An 18,532-nucleotide genomic window follows, 5' to 3' on the forward strand; every position below is an offset into this window, starting at 1 on the left:
ATGTGTACCGAGTTCTTCTAACTCTCACCAAACCCCTCTAAGTAAGCAACTAATTACATCTCTACTTTTTATAGAAAGAAATTAAGAATTGGAGAGTCTAAAGTAACCTAACTGAAGTCACAGAGGGTAAGCAGCAGAGCCAGGATATGGACTGAGACAGTTTGGGTCCAGAACCCATGAATTTTCATCTTAACTGCAATGTAAGCTATACCTCTTCTCTACTGGCTTACATAGTAGTTTGCTGAAGCTACATTAATCAAGAACAAGCAACAGCAGTTATCAGTGTCTTTTTCTTCCCAATGACTCTACCATAACATTTTGCCTTGTTCCAAAAGAAATTTAATGCTCCTGATATTTTATTAAGAAGTGGTAAAAGTAAAATACACTTACTGGTTTCGGCATTTTCCTTCTCTTTTTGTCACCTTCTTTAAAAATTGACTTTTATGAATTCTGATGTCACCTTCAGTTAAAAAAAAAGCATAATGGATCTATTACTTTTGTATAATGTCTTGATTTTAATGTAATTTATATAGAATAAAAAAAAAACTTTAAACTGAGTTTAACACAAAGCTCTCTAAAAAAAAAATTAAAATAAAGTAACAGAATTCTCTTACTCCAATCTTCAATGTTCTTTTACTATCATTTCACCTTCTCTAAAAATATTTATAGCTGTGATTTAAAATAGCACACATATCAGCTGTGATTTAAAATAGCACACATATCAAACAACATAATCTAATGCATACTGATCACCAACCGAAAGTTTTGATTTACTCAGAGACCATGCATAGCAGGGAAGCAAGACCACTAAGGACCTAAATGCTGTCTCTGGCTGCGTCCAGTTCACCTCTACACCCAGCCTAGGAGACAGAGGGATAGTAAAGTGGAAGATATAGATTCAAATTCTAAAGAGATGAACTCAAGAACACTTTCAACCTTTCTTTTTTTTGCACTGCCAAAGACAAAGGAAATTATAATGTAAACTCTAAAAAGATAACTTTTTAAAGAAAATTATTTTCTTCTTGAAAGTTTAAAAATCTCAGTAAAAATATACTGAGTAGTTTATCTATGGTGTATTAAACAGCCACAGACTACATACTAGCAGTCTGCATATTACTCACCAGCAAGTTGGTGGCCTTTACTGAAATTTAGTTGTCTTTGAGACCAATGTTAAACTGTATCTTCTCCCTGTAAAGCAAAAGAAGTGAATCCTAATCCAAGAAAACTGTCATGCTATACTGTTTTAGGGTAAATGTTCTTAAAAACATCTAACCAACCAACCAAAAGATCTAACATTTTTAATCATTATTAGTTGTCCAGAAAAAAAATGATATATTATTCCAATTTGAAAACCTTCAGGGAGGTATATTCAATTATTATTTGAAAATCAGCTTCCATTGATACTATCTCTGCCAAGAAAATTCATCCATTATAGCAGCATCAACTAAATCAATACACAATTTTGTTTTAAAACTACAGTATCAATTGCTTTCTTAATATGCTACAATAAACCCGAAAATTTTCCAAGTCAAAAAAAAAAAAAAAACAAAGATAAATTATGAGAGACTCCGAATTCTGGGAAACAAGCAAGCCATTGCAGAAGGGGAGGTCGGTGGAGGGATGGGGTAACTGGGTGATGGGCATTAAGGAGGGTACATGATGAGATGAGTTGTTATACTATATGTTGGCAAATTAACTTTAAATAAAATATAAAAAAAATAAACATCAAAGGTCGTTTCCCTAAATTTTGCTCAATTATGTGTCAATAAACCTCTCTTTAAAAGGAACTTCTATCTGAGATAGTTTTTATCTAATAATTCAACTATGAAATTCACTTCCCTAACTCTTACCTAGGAAATGTTAATACTTCCTCCACACAGTCACCTACTTTCAGAAACCTAAATGTACTTCAGACCTAATCTTTTCATTCTATATCCTCTTCATCCCGCTACTGCCTTAGTTCAGATCCTTATCACTTCAGGTCTTAAAACATCCTCAAAACTGACCTGCTTTTCACATCATTTATAAGTTAGTAATTCCCAAATCTGTATCTGAACTTGCTTGGTTAACTTGCCTTACTCAATGTCTACATTATTTCAGATGTAACATGGCTGAAACATTTAAATCTCTACCCAAATCTAATTTTCTACAAGTCTTGGTGCATATTTCTAGAAAGTTATCATAGTATTCCCTCGTGATTTTTTTTATATCTATTAGCAGTTATGATCCTCTCTTCATTCCTAATACTATTAAATGTTACCTTCTCTTTTGCTTGTTAATCTTGCCAGAAGTTTGCTTAGTTTATTTTTTTTAAGATTTTATTTATTTATTCATGAGAGACAGACTGAGAGAGAGGCAGAGACACAGGCAGAGGGAGAAGCAGGCTCCATGCGGGGAGCCCGATGTGGGACTCGATCCCGGGACTCCAGGATCACGCGGCGTTCTGGGCAGAAGGCAGGCACTAAACTGCTGAGCCACCCAGGGATCCCCAGTTAATTGGTTTAAAAGCCAGCTTTTAGTTTTGTTGATCTTCTGTTTCTTTTTTGTTCTTTTTTTGTTAATTTCTCTTTCCTCATCACTTTTCATTTCGTTAGTTGGCTTTACTCTGTGGCTCATTTTCTAATCCCTAAAATTAAAACTTTAGGTAATTCCCAATTTGTTTTCTTTTCTAGTATGTGCATCAAGGTCATAAACTGAGTACGTCCAAGTATAAGGCAACTCCATATATAAAGTATCCTATTTTGTCGAGAATATTTAAAAATAATCTTTATCATTTGAATATATAAGGTAATCAAGTATGTATTTATAACATTAGTATACTTAAATACTAAAAACACATGATCTATAAAATATTGAAATATTTTTTGATTTTCATAGAACATAGAATTTCTTTAAAAATCCTCACACAAATGAGACAGATTATACAAGCACTTTTTGAATCAATATATAATACTATTACTAAAATTTTTATCCCAAACCACACCATCTATTCATATAAAAACACTGGGAAGTTTTTTTCCTATTTGTACTGTTGGAATATATTTTAGGGTGACGGGCACTGAGGGGAGCACTTGATGGGATGAGCACTGGGTGTTATTCTGTATGTTGATAAATCGAACACCAATAAAAAATAAATTTATTATTAAAAAATATTTTTAAAAATAACATTTTACAATTTAAAAAATATATGTCAAAGAATCATTTGATGGAAATTATTTCAATACAAGCCAGGAATTTACATGCCATGCGTCAACCTGGTTTAGACCATCTAACAATGGATGTTCTGGAATATTGAAAGGAGACAAACAGCAGTGTCAAATGGGAGAATAGGAGAGACATCTTAACCATGCCTGATTCCAAATAGAAGTTTTCCTTAAAATTTTTTAAATATTTATTTTCCACCTAAAAATTCTGTGTTTAAACTACCTTTTATATATTCGATGCTAAAATTTTTAACTTTAATTTTTTTACACTTAGGCATAACACAAAAATGTATCTGTCCTCACACAACTTGAAATCTATTGTGATTTACATAATTTTTCATAAAAACTCATAGCAGGCCTAATAAAGTTTTAATAGGTTTTAAAAAAAAGGAATATATTTTAGTTCTATAGTGTAACCAGTGTATTGTTTTTTTTTAAAACCAGATTTTCTAGATTTGCCTCTGTTTTAATGTTTAAAACACTTACCAAATGGACTGTGAGAGCTTTCCAAACCCACATGTACTAAAGGCATTTCAGGTCCATATGCCTGTCTTAAATAGTACTTTCAAGCCCAAGAAAAAGAACAAAGTCATAAGAGAGTTCCTAAAAACACAAATATAAATCTCCTTTTCTGGGGATTTTTTTTTTTTTAATGTCTGGACTTCTATTCAAAATCATACCATTTTTCTAAGCAAAATAAGTCAATCAGAGAAAGACAATGATTTCACTCATGTGGAATTTAAGAAACAAAACAGAAGATCATAGGAGAAAGGAGGGAAAAATAAAAAAAGATGAATTGGGAGGGGACAAACCATAAGAGATTCTTAACTACAGGAAACAAACTAAGGGTTGCTGGAGAGGAGGTAGGTGGGGTGACAGGATAACTGGGTGATGGGCAACAAGGAAACAAGAGAATGAAGAGCACTAGGTGTTAAATGCAACTGATGAATCACTAAACTCAACCTCTGAAACTAATACTATATATGTTAATTAACTAAATTTAAATAAAATTAAATTTTAAATAACAACACCATTTTTCTAAGTATTACTTTTAGTGGTTTCACATACAGGTTTTCATATGCAGTTTTTTCATTGGCTCTAGAGGTTTCCATTTCCAATTTTGATCCCTGATCATGACTGAGTTTTTTTTTCTTTTTCAAAAGGAATGGTCACTACAGTCTGGGAGCAAAGTGTGTTTGTTTGTTTGTTTGTTTATTTATGGAGAAAGAGATCACAGAGGGAGAGAGAGAGGGAGAGGCAGACTCCCTGCTGAGCATGGAGTCCAAGACAGGACTCAATCCTAGGACCCCGGGATCATGTCCTGAGCTGAAAGCAGATCCTTAATGGATTGAGCCACCCAGGTGCCCCACTTTTTCTTACTTTTTTTTTTTTTTTTTTTAAGATTTTATTTACTTATTCACAACAGACACAGAGAGGAGAGACACAGGCAGAGGAAGGAGAAGCAGGCGCCATGCACGGAGCCTGATGTGGGACTCCAGGATCAGGTCCTGAGCCGAAAGCAGAAGCTCAATCATTGAGCCACCCACATGTCCCTTCCTATTTATTTCTAACTTTTCTATACCACAGCCAGAGAATTCATTCAGACTTCCTTATGTTTAGTACTTGGTCAGTTTAATTTCATTTCTAACTGTTCTGGCTATAAATAACAATAATGTATGTTTTGTATTTGATAACTTACTTAGATCAAGCCAGTTGAAGTATTAAATGTTTTGTTTAGTTTCCCTACTGTTGCTCATTTTAGTCTACTTAAGCAATTTGAGAAAAAAAATGTATTAAATTTTCCCAAGCATGATTGTGGATGTTAATTTCTTATAAATTACTAGTTTTCAATTTATATTTTTAGGCTATGCTATTAGGTGAGTGTAAGTTTACAACTGTTATATTCCTCCAGTGAATACTTCCTTCTTTCCATTAAGTAATAATTTAATTGCATGTGAAATTCTAAATTGGCTGTTACTCCCTCAGCATTTGGAGGACATTATTTTTCTGGCATCTGTTACTGCTGATGAGAAGTCTACTGTCAATCTAACTCATTTCTCTGAAATAATCTGCTTTTCTCTCTGCTTTCCTTCAAGGAATTTTTTTGGGGTGTTCTTCAGATTTGCTTTTATTTATCTTGTTCAGCTTTTGGTTAAGCTTCCTTATTCTGAAGACTCATGCTTTTCTTAAATTCTGGAAAATTATTAGCCATTGTTGCTCTCATTCTCTCTTTTCATTTGGCAATTCTCACCGCATACATACTGCATTTTTTATTCTCTAAACTCTGTATCTACTTTTTCATATTTTCCATCTCTTTATCTCTCTGTACAACATTCCTCCAATCACTAATTCTCTTCAGTTGTTTTTAATGTTTTACCTCAATAATTCAGCATTTCAGTATTTACATATTTTTATTTCTAAAAATTTTTAAAGAAGAATTTGCTTTGTTTTAAAAACTTAATCCTATACTATTTAATATGTTTTTTTTAAGATTTTATTTATTTATTCATGAGAGACACGCACAGAGAGAGACAGAGAAAGAGAGGCAGAGACACAGGCAAAGGGAGAAGCAGGCTCCATGCAGGGAGCCTGATGTGGGACTCGATCCAAGGTCTCCAGGATCACGCCCTAGGCTGCAGGCGGCACTAAACCGCTGCACTACCGGGGCTGCCCAAGTTTTAGGTTTAATAAGAGAGCTCTGCAAACATAAAATAAATTTATCATATGCCAACACATACAAAACCAGGTTTTACACAAATGAACTACGCTTTTAAAATCTCCAACAACTCATCTATATGAACTGTAGGGAGTGGGGATAAGGATATATGGTAGACTTCTAAAAGAGGCTTCTAAACTGCATGTTTTCAGACCAGTGTTTCCCTCTTAGAAGTCAGGTTAGTCACCACCTTGTTTTATTTCAGTTAATTACAAATATCTGAGAAGATTAAGGTTCTACCTCTTTATTTACCAGCTGAACACAGTATTATTACTCAACAACAATGCCCTGTACTTACAGAAGACTCCACAGATGCATGCTTTGATACATTAATTCTCTATTAACAAAAAATCCAAGGAGACAAGACGAGGTCACATTATAGTGACCTTATAGTCAGGCTACCTGATAGTTGAGGAAACAAAGTCAACTGCATGAAAATATCTTGTTCTTAGTCACACAGTAATCTTTGACCCAACAGTCTTTGATGCCTACCCTCGAGTCCAGAACTCTACCATACATCCACCTGTCTTTCTCTATTTGATATTCAAAAAGTGCTAACTAGGGACGCCTGGGTGGCTCAGCGGTTGAGTAGCTACCTTTGGCTCAGGGCGTGATCCCAGAGTCCCGGGATCGAGTCCCACATTGGGCTCCCTGCACGGGGCCTGCTTCTCCCTCTGCCTACATCTCTGCCTCTTTCTGTGTCTCCCGTGAATAAATACATCTTTAAAAAATGAAGTCCTAAAAATCAATCAATTAATTAAAAAGTGCTGAATAATTTCACTTGTGGAAATTTACCCAAATAACAAATGTGTACCAAGATTCTAGAGTGTTATTTACAGAAGTGTATGCAGCACGGAGACATTAGTGTCCATCTCATTAGATGAACCATGGTACACCTGGAGGCTCCGTTAGACCTCAGTGTGACCTATCAGAATGTCACGGAAAAATATGAAATGACACGCAGAATATTCACAAACTGCTGAAAAGGCAGGTTATAAAACCACACATACAATATTGTCACACTTCTTTTTTAAAAGTATAAGTGGAAAGACCACTATGACTATACTCCAAATGTGGAGTCCTTGTGCATTAATATGAACCTGTAAATTTCTAAAGTGAAAATAGTTTTTGTAATAAGAATTCTTTAAAATGAAAGAATAAAATTATTCTAATAAACTGAAGTCAGACCTATAATTTCACCATAACATTTAATAAAATCTAAGTAGGTGAAACTTTTTTTAAAAAGAGACTTTTTAAAAAATTCTAATTTTGGAGGAAAAGATTGACTAGGAAAGGTATGTTGATGAAAACAGATTAACATTTTATTTAAAATCCTTACACCCATAGAACAAAATAAATAGCAAAATAAAAGTAATAAAATAGAAAAATATCCAAGAGTCATAACAAAAAGTTACTATGGAAAAAATAATATATAAATATATCACTCAGACCCCCACTCAGTAAACGGTTAAAAGGCACTCTACAAACTCTTTACAAAACTAACGATGTGCTACTGATTAAAACCACAAATTGAAATGGCTTTAAGGTAATACTGATGATATACTTATTAAACTAGCAAAATAATTATTAAGTATACATGCCAGTACTGATAAAGCAATGTTGCTAAATAAGCAGATAAATACTGCTGGTAGCACCATAAATTGGCTCCATATTTCTAGAAAATAAGTTGTCGGGATCCCTGGGTGGCGCAGCGGTTTAGCGCCTGCCTGTGGCCCAGGGCGCGATCCTGGAGACCCGGGATCGAATCCCACGTCGGGCTCCCGGTGCATGGAGCCTGCTTCTCCCTCTGCCTGTGTCTCTGCCTCTCTCTCTCTCTGTGTGTGTGACTATCATAAATAAATAAAAATTAAAAAAAAATAAGTTGTCAACATTAACAAAAGCTCAAACTTTTTTCTGAACGGAAATTCTGCTTTTGGAATATACCCCAAAGAAATAAATACGAAAGTAATCTGTAGCAAGATATTCTCAGCAGTACTCATTATAAAAGCCAATGATTAAAATCACAATATGCAAACTATGTGACAGCATGATGGACTATTGCAGATGTTCTGTGTATTATGACAAACTGTGTCAACATTTACATTAGGATAAATGATTATGGAGCCACTCGTTTTAACTATGTAAAACATAAGTATCCTTTACAAATTACATCTTGATATATAGAACTAGGCACTAATACTAATCAGGGTCTTATTTTTGTTAAGTTCCTAATTTAAAAAATCAGATAAGAATTTTAAAAACGTAGTCCCGGGCAGCCCGGGTTGGCTCACCGGTTTAGCGTTGCCTTCAGCCCAGGGCCTGATCCTGGAGACCAGGGATCGAGTCCCACGTCAGGCTCCCTGCATGGAGCCTGCTTCTCTCTCTGCCTGTGTCTCTGTCTCTCTCTCTCTCTCTGTGTCTCATGAATAAATAAAATCTTAAAAATAAAATAACATATTCCCATTCATCAGTTACATCTCAGTTTATAAGATTTTATAATATGACATATATAAGAATCCCATCTTAAATTATTTTTAGGATGCAGCAGTGTTTTTACCCAATTTAGTTATTATTGAAAAATATTTATATCATGATATTATTATTTAACCTCAGTAATATATTTCTAGTCCTTCCATGATTGCATTAGGATGTTTTTTCCTGAAACATTTGTTAGTACCAGAATGGACAATTTAATAGAATGTCACCTATAAAGCTAAGATACCAAGATACATGTCCTGGGTTTTCATCTCTAACTGATTCATCTTGAAATCAGTCTTTCAGTGGCTTCCTTTCTTTCTTCTCCAAAAAAAAGAAATTATATATAATCACCTAACCATTATATAATCAGAGATATATAATAAAAATCAACTTTCCTCTCATCTACTGGCATAATACATAATCACTGAGAAAGAATTTACTCCCTCCTCTCTACTCTTCCTAAATCTCTTAAAGTGGTCTTACCCTACCTCTTTGCCATACTGACTCCTCCAGAAGCAATGAAGTGCAATCATGGCAGCGACATACTCAAAAAGTAGTTTTAAAAAGATGCTGCCAGCAAACACATTTCCTATTTCCAGAAAATTAACTGTATGGTTACATACTCTAAATACTACGTTCACAGACAAAGCATTTATATAAAATATTCTCTTTTTTGTCCTTTAACTGAGGGTGGCCCTAAAACAAACTCCTCTCTACTTCTACCAATGGAAAAGCAACTTCGTACTTAAAACGTTGAGCTCTACTAAGTCAGTGGCACAAGATTCTTCCCACCTGCCAGGTGGTAAAACAGGTGTTAAGTCTAGTCCATACTGGGCCGACACCGAAGCTTCAATAATTTATACCACAATGCCTACTTTTACTCTTAAGATATCCTTTTCTCCCAACCCCTGATTATAATTTTTTTTTCTGCCTTTTGAAACACAGAAGCAATCTTTGAACCAACTGTGGTTTCTCCACAGACCAAAAAGTTACAAAAGAATTCCCCTGCCAATTTACTGGGGGATTTGGAAGCAGTGTAACAAAGAGAAGTATAAACTGAATTAATAAGGTAACCCTGGCAGTCAAACCAACACAATAACAATATCTACAATAAAAAAGTTCTTAATCATTTTACCCCTGGATGAGCCCCTCTGGTGAAGCCTTGAAGCCTTTCCTAGAAAAGCATTTTTAAATGCACAAAATAAAATACATTAACATTGCATTAAAAACCCAATAATATTGGAATGCAATTATCAAAATGTAAAAAGCACAAATTCATGACATAGTAGTGTCTGCACTTTTTAATTAATCTTTAAGTAACAATATTTACCAGTGGATCTAATGATTAAACTTGTAAGTAATGATGAGTTTATTTCTGTAATAGTAACAGATTATGAAAATATCTGTAATTTCTATTGGAAACAGTCTCTGCTACTGCTTAATCTTACCAGTTGGCAACATTAATAATGAAAGAAAATGTGTAAAAAAAAAAGATGCATCTTTTTCCCTATCCAAGTTCACAGACCCACAGGCTTAAAACTTCTACTATACAGAGAACTATGTTTATTGTGTTTTTAGCTCAGTGTTAACATTGAATTTAATAGCAGTATTAATGCACCTTTAGCTACATAATGCCATGTCACTCCCCAAGTGAAGCAAAGAGGACAAAATATTTCAGCTCCTTTTTGCAAATAAAGAAATAAGGCCACAACAAGGACAAGGGTAGTGAATGAAGAAAGTACCTGAAAATACTTACTCTTCAGCCACTTTACCTCTATTTACCTAATCTTTATAACTACCCTCTGCCCTCTGCCCAAGATAGGTATCACAATCCCTCATTCTTTTGATAAGGAATTTAAGATTCAGATAAGTGACTTGCCCAAAAAGTAATAATGCTAATTAACAAGTCAAAGTTTCTTTTAAACCCTAGTCTTGGGGCTCTTCTCACTTCCCTATTCCACTTCTTTTCTGACATCATTCTAGGCAAGCTCATCTCAAAAACTGCCAGAGCTTTCCATCAAGAAGAAACTAACATTCATTCTTCCATCACCTTCAGGTCAAAAGACTACCTCAAAAGATATTATAAGTGCACATTTAATCCCAGTGTAATCCCAGGGAGCCTGGGTGGCTCAGTTGGTTAAGCATCTGACTTTTGATCTCAGCTCAGGTCTTGATCTCAGGGTTGTGAGTTCAAGCCCACACCCAGTGCGGAGACTACTTAGGGGGGGAAAAAAAAGTACTGGTATAATCACCTCTGTAAATGGATTTCCTGTAAGGCTGATATGCAGTTCCAAATAAGGTATTAAGTACTTGCTTATGTAGAAAGTGATTTTTGTACAAGGATATTTTGAAGGAAATGAAATACTCAACATTTTGAGCAATTTGTACATGCTACTGAAAATGTAAAGCAAAATTCGAGCACTTAAATATAAAGCAGAACTGCAATATTAAAAACAAAATTTTACATTGAATTCAGATTCTCTTGTTAAAGAAATCTGTAAATTTAAAGGAAACAACATATCTATATTGTTTCCAACATGAGTAGAGAAACAAATAATACATTACCATTTGCAATGATTAATTTAAAATGCTAAAAGCTAAGAATGCTAAATCCAGTTCAACTTTTTACACTTATGAAACCACCAAAAACTAATATAGTGTTTAAAAATATAAAATCAGATTCATGTAAGTTACTTTTGCAGCAGGAAAGAAGCAAAGTACTAAAATGACCTGAATTCTTGCAAATAATTCTATGTTTTATAGGTTTTGAAACACAGGACACTATAATAGCTTATTTTCAAAATAAAATAATTATCTTTCTTAAATATCTCTTAAATTGGATAATACTCTCTCATGCAGTCAATAAGGCTATAGGGCAGTTCTATCATTAAGCTTCTAATTTTCAAGATATTCAAATCTCCCTTTTAGAAACTGGAATGCTGCCTGGCTCAACAGTAGGGCATCAGAAGCTTGTTGTTTATTTTGTTGATGAATTAAGTTTACATGTAATATTCATTTGACTTTTTCTGTTGATTATTGTCAAGGGCAATATTTTCCTCTCATTTACGTTATAAAATGACCAAGCAAGACACTACAGGAGAAAGCAAACATGAATATGGGGAAGAAGAAAATCCTCCTAACTAGGTTTCCCAAGTTCAGGCCTCTATCATCTCTATTCAAGACTCTTTTAATAATCTCATTTAATTTGACAATCAAATTAAAGGCCAGATAATTTGACACTTTTAATAGTAACTATAATTATTATGTCGGTTGTTGATTAGATGAGCTCTTCAGGTATATATGCCAACTTTGCTTGATACCAAACTAAGATTTTATAAGTTTCTCCAAGTCTAGAGTCTACAAATGGCTTAAATAAATAGAAGTCCTGATAATAGCTAGTGAAGTTTTTTGGGGTTTTGTTTTGTTTTTTTCTGCTAGCAAAGTTTAATCCATCCCACACACTCAGTAAAAGCCAAATGGTTCCAGGTTCAATTAAGCATGGCTGAAATATCCTATATACCCATTCCCCCCTTTTATCAAGGGTCTCTCTGTTGCACTCCTGTGCCCGTATCCAACCAGGATTTTTGGTTATAAACAACACCTACTCTGTTAATTTATTGAAAGGTTATTAGTTAACGTACAGAAACAATAGATTAAAAAAAATAAAGCAGGAAACATACTCAGAACTCACATCACAGAAGACTCTGCTTAGAACACTGCTGTACTGAATATTAACTCCTGTTTCTACATACAAGACATTTTAAATAGTTAACAAACTTTATAGTATACAATACAGCACATCTATATTCCACATTAGTGTGACTTTCTCAGTCACACCTTACTCATCAAATACAAAGAGTATACAGTACAGAAGTATAAATGTATGTATGTTATCTTAAAGTCAGCAAACTTTTTCCCTAAAGGGCCAGATTAATAAATGCCTTAGGTTCTACAAGGCTATATGGTCTCCATTGTGATTCTGTTGTAGCATGAAAGCAGCCACAGATAATATGTAAACAAATGTGCTATGTGTTCAAATAAAACTTTATTTATAGGGGATCCCTGGGTGGCTCAGCAGTTTGGCTCCTGCCTTCAGCCCAGGGCATGATCCTGGAGTCCCGGGATCGAGTCCCACATCGGGCTCCCTGCATGGAGCCTGCTCCTCCCTCTGCCTGTGTCTCTGCCTCTCTCTCTCTCTCTTGCTCTCTCTCGCTCTTGCTCTCACTCTCTCTCTCATGAATAAATAAATAAAATCTTTAAAACAAAACTTTATTTATAAAACCAGGGAATAGGCTGCAATTGGTTCATGGGCCAGTTTGTCAACCCCTGCCTGAGAAGTATTTTAGCAGGAATCAATGCTTTTCATTTTGTAATTTAAGTAAATTTAGTACCCATGAAGGTATGAACTCATATTCATGCCAGATTATGTATGACAGATCAATCTTGGATATGACTTTGGGTCGGAATACAACCTACTGGGAATAAGGAAAACAATCTGGTGGGGGCAGAATCATAAGAAAGGCCAATTCCATCACCCTCACCAGTGACTAGTTAGGTATGGAATGCATCCCAACCCCAGCCTGTGAGACTAAGAAGACATCTGCTGAGGGGCTTTTGGAAAGGAGACAGTCCTTCTCATTCCTTTGGATACTGTTATGTGGATGGCATGCTAGTCCTGTTGCAGCCAGATTGTAACAAGAGGAAAACAGTCTTACTATTAAGCTGATGGGGAAGACCACAGGGCAGAGAACTGTAAAGAGGAGTCCTTCATGTCATTACCAAGCTATTCTTGAGCCTCTGGACTTTATTATGTAAGATTATAAATTTCCTCATTATTTAAGCCAGGGTGATAATTTTCTATTATTGTGTCCAAAGTATCTTACGTGATAGAAGTCCTTGAAAAAAGATAGTTCACTTCACAGTTTCACCACAGCCAATCTTCTTTTCCTTTGACTTTCCACAAATAAAAGAAACATTTAAGGTCCTGAAAGCCCACAGAGACTACCCACAACTCAGAAAAAACTATCGGTTCTAATTACTGATACTGAAATTTGTAACTTTATAAATTCTATAATCATGGGGGAAAAGACAAAACAATGCACTACCTCCCTCTTTGATACCATAGCTAAGACATTCTTTCAACAAGATGTTTTTGCCTCTGTATCAGTGGTTGGCAAACTTTTTTCCATAAAGGGCCAGAGAGTGAATACTTTAGGTTTTGCAAAATACACGACCTCTGACATTACAACTCACAAAAGCAGCCATATACAGTATGTAAACAAATGGGATTTCTGTGCTCCAATAAAACTTCATTTACAAAATCAGGAAAGCAGGCCAAATTTGGCCTGCTAACTAGTTTGTCGACCTGTCCTCTAAGTGGCTAACTGCAAAAAGTATCTTTCTCAGGCAAATCAAGTTGACTAAAACTCAAAAATGGTTTATTTCAAATGTATGTAAGTTAGGCAGAAAAATAACCCAGTATATCTTGACCATTCCTACTCATCTACATTAGATTGCTTGACGTAAAAGCAAAACACAAAAAAGGGTCATTACCTTGTTTGTATACATAACTTCTGCAAAATGCAATTTAGAATTCTACTGTTATAGGGTAACTAATGTATATTACAATAGAAAAAACAAAACACATGCATTGCAAATTTATAACATCATTAAATAAAACTAAGAATTTTAAATTAGTAAATATGCAAGCATTTCTATACATACTGCTTATTCAAAGAAAAAAAAATTCTCTTCACCTAGTACCTGACTGAACTGCTCTTTTCCAGGAAGCTGAAGCTAGAGTTCAGTATTAAATGGAATGAGGAAAGAAGCAAATCATATGGACTATATTTCCTTTTCAAACAATTTCCAATGCAAAGACATATTTTTAAAGGATACCATTTTTTCACTAAAAATTATATGCCACGCTCTAGGGAGAAAATAAAAAGTGAACTTTACCTTCAATCATTAAGCAAAAAAATTTGCACAAGCACATAAACACACTTTTGAGAGTATAGGAAATCACATTGTGTGATTTCATTCAACTGATAGAAATTTGAGAAACATTAATGTTTAACACAGTAATACTCTTTCAATGTATGTTACAAAATAACCATATTTTTATAGACTTTAAAAGCAAACATGAGATGAAAAGTATATGCTTATTCTTGTGTAAGTACTGGTATTTTTCTATACACAAGAAGGAAGTACTAAGAGCAATCAACTATGAAAAACATGAGAGTGAAAGAGATTGAGAGGGGGGTTCTGGGGAGTGAAGAGGACTTTATTTTCCCTTTACATCTCTCTAGATTCTTTTTAGTTCGTCATAAAATGTATTACTTTTATAGTCTTTAAAAATGGTTTGAAACATATGCTCAATACAAATTAATACTAAGAAAGATAGCAAGAACAAAAATGAATAGGAAAGGCAGGATTCTGTGAAAGAGACTAGAAACTAAGAAACTCTCTGGGGTCCAACTAACCACTTCTATCACCAAAGAGGTGAGCGTACACTACCTGCAAAAATAAGGGAAGGTCCCAGAGAACTTTAGCCATCAGCAACAACACTATGAGGCTTAAAATAACCTCCTAGTAGGGGAGTCAATAATAACTCCAATTCAATCCAGTCCCACTGAGTCCAGTCCCAGGGGTAGCATCAGAGTAAAGAAGCATCCACTAGCTTTGGTCTGCTGGAGGCCAAAGCCACCCAAGAAAAAGTGATTTCCTTGAGTTCCTATATTCACAGAACTAGCATAAAATTATATTAGCTTTACCCTATCAAGCATGTTCCCCTGGCACAACTCGGTCTTTACTATCCTCACAGGACACACTTTTTTAGGCCTTGGTCTATGAGAAATATCGGTTAAAATTTGCCATTTTTAAATGGCGTAAGTTAAGATGCATTAAGTTAAAAATGGATGAAAAAACAAGACTCCCACCATCATTCCACATTTCAAACTCTAATTAGACTATGCACAGATTATATTAAAAGACAGAAAAAAAATAAAAATATATAAAGACTTGCACTTCAACAACCTGCAAAAGATAAAAATGAATAATAAAATCAAATTCTGCTGTTGGCAATGGAAAAGCCATAAACAAGAAACAACCCCTGTTCTCTCCCTCAGACACAAAGGAGAGGAGCAGTCTGTCATTTCTTACTACCACAGGAAAAACAATAATCACTTTAAGTTCCAGTTAAGCCAAGACAATGTCTAAAACAAAGGACAGATTCAACATACTTTATCCACATCGGAATTAATTATATTTTTTCCCACAAATATTTGAGTCTCTCCTACACACTCTTACATGTGTAGGGAAACAGGAGTGAACAAAACAATGTATAATCCACAACAGCAAGAATTCAACATTTCTAAATGCGATGATCAAATTTTGCTTCACTTAAATAAAACTAAAGAATTCCAATGCATACCTATTCATTCCTTAGTATAGTAACTGCTTGCTGAGTTCCATCATAAAAAAGTGATCACGCAAAGAAAAGTACAACCCTTTTTACAGCATACCATTAACTTCAAAAGGAGTGTACTACCTCTTGTCGTTCGTCACATTTTTGTCATATTAGTCTCTGAGAGATAAAGCGCACTGGTGAAAGCAATGGAATTCTGAACATTAAAAAAAAAAAAAAAGTGCGACCCTGGATATTAATCTCCTCTCAAATCTAATAATGTTGTTTTGGCAAATGGATTAGGCCATTATTTATCCACGGAGACAAGTGAACGGGGCAATTGTTCCTTCAGAGCTCCATCTGAAATATAAAAGAGTATTTAGCGCTCCAAAAAAAGAAAAAAAAAATGTATGCTCTGTAAACAATAGATTGCAATGTGGACGTCCAACGGTTCCTTTATCAAATAAACCCTTATTATCGTAGACGTTTACACTTGCATCAAATAGCCTTGGTGCCACGGGACTGATGAAAACGTCCTCTACGAATTCTCAACTCTATTTTTAAATCGACGTCTGGCGAAACTGACCTCACATCTCCCACCTCATTCATCAGCACTCCTCGGCGGGGAGAAATAAGCCCGCAGCCAACATGTGGGGAGGGCGAGGGCCCCGCCGTACCTGGGTCGGAGGCGGCGCGCCGCGCTACAACTCCAGGCACGCAGCGCCCCTCTCGCAGAGTCAGCCCGGAAGCGAAGTTGCCGGGGCTTCCCCGGAGCGGGGGGGGGCGGTAAGGTGGTCGCCCCGGGCGGGGTCGGAGGCGGCGAGCCCACGGGGCCGCCCGGGGGCGGGAGCGGGGGCGGGGGCGGCGGCAGGTCGAGCGGGCCTGCTCGCGGGGGTGGGGGTGGGGGTGGGGGTGGGGGCGGCTCCGCGCCCCGGACCCCGTACCGCGCCGTCGCCGTCGGCTCTCGGGCGGACGCGCGCTGTCTAGTAATTCCACGCCCCTCCTTTCAGACTGCGGCCCGGGGGGCCTAACGCGCCCCCGCCCCTACCCGCGAGACGCAATTCTGCCCGCGCTGCCGGGTGCTGAGGGCGCCCGAGGGCCGGGCCGGGCCGCGCCCAGGCGGCGGGGCTGGGGGTGCGGGGCCCACCCCGGCCACACACGCGCGCGGCGGCTGCTCCGGGGCGCGCCGCCGCCGCCGGCCCCGGAGGGCGGCCTGGCCCGCGCGGCGCCAACCGAGAGGCGCGCCAGGCCCTCGCGGCGCGGCCCCGGGCAGCGCGGGCCGCCGCAACTTGGCGCCGCCGGGGAGAGGCAGCGGGGAAGGGAGGGCGCCCGCGGCTTACCCTGCGAACAGGCGGCTGCTTCCCGCCCCGAGCGCGGCCGGGGCGCTGCGCGGCGGCGACGGGCGTGCGGCCGCGGCCGGCGGGGAGAGGCTGTGGGGGGACGCTGGGCCGCCGGAGACGAGAGGCGCCGCCACCGCCGCAGACAGCTCCGCAATATGGCCGCCCGGCGGCTCCTCGGGGGAAAGGCGGGGCTGCCCCGCGCCCCCCGCCTCCCCCTGCCGGCCGGCCGGCCTCGCGCCGCGGCCTGAGCGCCCACGCCGCCGCCGCCGCCGCCGCCGCCGGGAGGGCCGCCGCCGGGAGGGCCGCCGCCGCCGCGCCGTGAGGGCCGCCCCGCCCCCTCCGCTCCCCTCCGCTCCCCTCCCCTCCCCTCCCCCTCCGCACACGGCGTCGCCGGGGGTCGCGGCGCGGGCTGGGGACTCGCGAGGGCCGGCGGCGGCGCGGGAGCCCCGCGGGGAGCCCCTCCGGAGGGGCGCGGGCAGGCCGGGCAGCGGGGCGCCCCGCCCGGAGCTAGCTGTGCGCCCGTCGCCACCTCCCCCGCGCCCCCCGCCCCCCCCGCCGCCAGTGGAAACTCGAAACTCCCGCCGGTGCCGGAGCCCTCGCCGAGCGCGTTTCCATCGCCGCCGAGCAGGGACTCCTCCGCCGGGACGCGCCGCCCGCCCGGGCGCTGCTCCTCGGCTGCTCAGCTGAAGACAAGATCCGCCGTAGACGCTTTTGTGTTGGCCACAGAGGACTTTTAATGATTGTAGCAGTTTATACCCAACTGGAAAAACTTGCTTTTTCGGATACTTCCACCAAAAACCTCGATCGTGCAAATCTGCGTCCTTTAGGCAAGCATATTTAATGATTTTTTGTTGTTGTGATGACCAGCTACTTAAAAAAAAAAAAAAGGCAGTTGGAAGGAGTTGGTCAAGAAGAAAAAAGTTGAGGGGATCCCTGGGTGGCGCAGCGGTTTAGCGCCCGCCTTTGGCCCAGGGCGCGATCCTGGAGACTCGGGATCGAATCCCACGTCGGGCTCCCGGTGCATGGAGCCTGCTTCTCCCTCTGCCTCTGTCTCTGTCTCTCTCTCTCTCTCTGTATGACTATCATAAATAAATAAAAGTTAAAAAAATAAAAAAAAAAAAAAGAAGAAGAAAAAAGTTGGAAATAGGGCCCCCAGAGAGCAGCCGAACCTAAGTTATTGCAGAATTAGAGAAGGTTGGACAAACGGGTCCCCCCGGGGCTGGACCGGCTTCTTCCCGGTCCGTGTCGGCGCATCCACGCCTCGCTCCCATGCTCTCCCTCGTGCCTTCTGCTGGGATTCAAAGCAACACCTGCTTCATAACCACACCTGTAAGGACCGCGGGGCACTAAACCAGATCGGCCCAGCTGTCTTTATGCAGCTCGCCTTTTA

The 18,532-nt window shown here is 38.9% G+C and overlaps 1 protein-coding gene across 5 annotated transcripts in view; it reads right to left on the bottom strand.

Annotated features, from left to right (window-relative positions):
• Positions 1-17,279, bottom strand: part of RDX (radixin) — an 87,185-nt gene extending 69,906 nt beyond the window's left edge. The window contains exons 1-3 of one of the 5 annotated variants that reach the window (XM_077893404.1): positions 17,143-17,279; positions 1,122-1,188; positions 391-460 (exon numbers count right to left, since the gene is read on the bottom strand). In XM_077893404.1, coding sequence (XP_077749530.1) covers positions 391-402 — 12 coding nt within the window. In that variant the 5' untranslated portion in view covers positions 403-460; positions 1,122-1,188; positions 17,143-17,279. The other 4 variants (XM_077893407.1, XM_077893406.1, XM_077893409.1 and 1 more) reach the window with 4 other exon arrangements.
• Between the last annotated feature and the right edge of the window lie 1,253 nt (positions 17,280-18,532).

Source organism: Canis aureus, chromosome 3, assembly GCF_053574225.1.
Source record: "Canis aureus isolate CA01 chromosome 3, VMU_Caureus_v.1.0, whole genome shotgun sequence".
NCBI classification, from domain to species: Eukaryota; Metazoa; Chordata; class Mammalia; order Carnivora; family Canidae; genus Canis; species Canis aureus.